Below are 3,666 nucleotides of genomic sequence, written 5' to 3'. Positions count from 1 at the left end.
AAAACAGCGAACGGAGGCCATTTCATCTGTTCTTCGGTTGTTTTTGTTGACGTACGGAATTGGCTGAGGATTTTCTAGAGATCACTCGTCTGCGGCGAAAAAAGAATGTTACTCAACTGACAATCTCTTGAGGCAGGCAGCTCAGCTCGTTCCTCTGGTCTATGGCAGGCTTAACTCCCTTGTTGATTGTCGATTCAAGCTTAGAAGTAATAATAAATACTTCATGATGAGGTTGATCTTGTTTCCATTCCATTTTTTTTAACCCCACCTCTCTATGTGGACTTTTACATTCTTAGAGGCAATGTATTTCCCATCGTTTATAATGTATCGAAATTTCATTTTAGTATAAATCTCACAAAACCATAAAATTATTAAAATAGTTTACGAAATACGTGCAAAGTGTATTAGCTAGTTATTAGCGTTGTAGCCTCCTTGGTTACATATTAGTGTCAATGGGCACTTTTTTTGCAGGCAGTTTCTTTGTGTCAGTAATGCCCAGTCGTACTATCATTATTGATCTATATTCACTATTTGACCGATTACACGAAAGATATCCTAGATAAGATTAGCATGATTCGTCAAAACGTCCTGACTTTCTAACAGACATGGCAGGCCTAAAAACATTTCTCTTTTAATCTTTGTCATCGCCACTCGGACTAAAGGTAAAGTCATATTAATTATTTACAGAGTATCCCTACGATTTTCAGTTCACTTGATTTTGCCAATGTACAAGACTCTTAGCATATTTACTGGTCATCAAAATGTTTGTATAGCTGGATTTGTGTGACGGGTAAACGTTTATCCGTGTCATTAATCTTATATGTTATGACATAGAATGTCCGTGTTTTTCATATGGTATATATGGTGACTGACATCTTATATTTCTAGTGCTCAACAACAAATTAGCGTTTTTAGAAAACGAATAGGTGTAGAAAATTGAGCCTCAAGAAGTATCCACATCTGTTGCCTAAAAACGAGAAACAGCTCAATTACTTGAGCCTGTTACAAAATCTAATTTCTACTATCGTAAGATCCCCATAGCTCATGGAAGTATTGACAACCTTCCTTTATTTATTCGTTTGTTCACAACACAAATAATTTATTCATTGCAGTCGATGCCTTCTGTTTTCGAACATATGGAACGTGGATGTCGTTACCATTACCATACCAGCGAGTCCCAAGTTAAGCAAGGGTTTCAAGCTCTGAAAAATGCTGGCATTACGAGAGTATATGTAAACATATGGGCTGATGGATATATATATATGCCAAAATTTCTACAGCAACAGCAAATGGAGCAGTATTCATTAAAGACACATTGCAGTGGGCAGTAAATGCAGGAAGACTATACGGTTTAGAGGTGTTTTCGTGGTTTGAATATGGTACTCAAGCTCATTTTGGAACTTCTCCTACAACTAGATTTGCTTTTAAAAACTGGAAATGGTGGGTACACGTCGCATGCTGGTGGAAATTATGTATATTGTGACGCAACTAACGCTGCCGTTCGAAAATTTTACGCAGACATGACGGCAGATCTGGTCAGAAACTACACAATAAATGGTATTCAATATGATGATCATATGAGTTTACCAAGTGGATTTGCCCACGTTGACGCGCTTTCTCACTCACAACATTATAGAGTAATGGAGGACTTTATGACACAAATTAAAAATAGTGTAAAAGCTGCAAGAAGAAATGCAATCGTATCCTACTCGCCGTCTACTATTGAATTTTCACAATCTCACCATAATGTGGACTGGGAAAATTATCTACAGCATGGCGTCGTGGATGAGATAGTGCCACAGTATTACCGTTCATCGTCCAACGACTACAAAATCATCATCAACCGAGATATTCCACGACTTCATGGGCACCAAACGTCATTGATCGGGGGAATTCGACTCTCAGGATCAGGGCCACGGACACCAGCTGGAGAGGTTCAGAAGATGATTGACTTATCGTATGCTAGTAAGTTTAAAGGAGTATCTTTGGTGATGATATTATTACCCGTGTATATAAACCACCTAAACTTAACAAATGTTGATGTTGTATTATTACATATATCGTAAACTTCAATAAAAGTAATTTGAATAAGTAACAATTTTTTTAAAGGAGTATCTTTCTGGTTTGGTGATGATATTATTACTGGTGTATATAAACCACCTAAACTATTAACAAATGTTGATGTTGTATTATAACATGTATATGGCATATTCAATAAAGATATTAGAATAAGCAACAATTTTACCTGTCGCATCAAAATATGGAGTTTTGACTGATTTTATATTAAGCCGAAACAAAGACATGAAATTAGAATTGTTTAAAGTCATTGTGACAGGATATAAGTACCCATTTAAACAATGTCATTTTGCATAGATACATAGTAAGTTCCAATGCTTGATGATGACATTTCAGATAAAGCACTTGTATGAAAAATTCGAACAGGTATTTTTATGAATAGGTTATTTGAGGTATGCATCATCATGCACAATATTTAAGCAAAGTATAAGTATCAGTCTCAGATTTTTCTTTTGTTGCAGTTACATCGACATGTCCAGTTCTCAATATGTTAACTTCCGTATCTAAAAGTGCGAAAAATGTTAATGTTAGTGGAACTGCATAGTCAACACGGTTTTGATTTACAACCCACTTCACTTACCTGATTACCTATAACACCCGTGTTACAAGGGTAAAGTTGTACAGACGACCCTTATAATCTGTCCACACAAAAACCTGGTTTATCCAAGCTAAAAATCTGAAATTATGAATTTGTATACAATTTGTTTGGCAAAGACCTAACAATAATGCATTCAACGGTCTTTCATGGTGTCAAGTTTAGGTCGCAGATTCCGACCACTTGGTTCGACGACCATATTCGACTTCTGCTTCAAAGTAGATCACAAGCATATGATGGAACGGTTTTCGTCGTTGGTTTACATATATTCTACCAGATGTCATCCGTTGCAAGAATTCTAGATTATCTCTCCCTGAATCATGAAGATTGGGATTGATTTTTATTAACCGCGAGTTTTATACATGTAATAGCATTACCTGACCAACAAGTAGAGCATCTACAGGTGTCCACAGGGATATTGAAAGTACATTTCTATAATACCAGTCAAAGTTTTTACATTGCAGTTTCTTTATCTGTTCTACCCTATCTCGTACATCTAGATCTGACTGCAATATAATATTATTACCTTCTTTTTCAGTCATTGTTGTTGTTAGTCTTCCAGTTTACAAGGAACTAGAATTTGTGTGTCTGCACTCATCCCAAAGAGATAGCAAGTTTGTGATGAAATCTAGTTCCTTGTAAACTGGAGGATTAACAACAAGTTGAAACCAAATTTCTAGAGACTTATACCTTCGTATCGTATTTGAGCAGTACTTTTGGATCCAGTTTGTAAATCTATATTTTATTTACCATGCATTTCGTTCGTCCGGTTTCATGCAAACATACAATTCGGAAGATAGATTGACAGACCAGGCAACCTAGTCAGATATAGCTTTCAGGAATCATGATTGAATCAAATTGTTCAAATGTATATCAAGATACTGTGGCAGCAGTCGGAAATATTTGGGACAAACCACTTATTTTACTTTCATTACTTTACAGATGTAATAAAAACAAATCATGTTTTAATGCTCTTATTTATTGTTTAAAATCTC

The 3,666-nt window shown here is 35.8% G+C and overlaps 1 protein-coding gene across 1 annotated transcript; it reads left to right on the top strand.

Annotated features, from left to right (window-relative positions):
* Window positions 1-1,376: 1,376 nt before the first annotated feature.
* Window positions 1,377-2,195, top strand: LOTGIDRAFT_163095 (hypothetical protein; the record flags this gene model as incomplete). Its single annotated transcript, XM_009059141.1, has 2 exons — window positions 1,377-1,965; window positions 2,110-2,195. The coding sequence occupies 2 exons, from the start codon at window positions 1,377-1,379 to the stop codon at window positions 2,193-2,195; spliced, it is 675 nt and encodes a 224-aa protein (XP_009057389.1).
* Between the last annotated feature and the right edge of the window lie 1,471 nt (window positions 2,196-3,666).

The sequence above is a fragment of the Lottia gigantea genome, assembly GCF_000327385.1.
Source record: "Lottia gigantea unplaced genomic scaffold LOTGIsca_37, whole genome shotgun sequence".
NCBI lineage: Eukaryota > Metazoa > Mollusca > Gastropoda > Lottiidae > Lottia > Lottia gigantea.
This window is presented reverse-complemented; position numbering and strand designations above follow the sequence as displayed.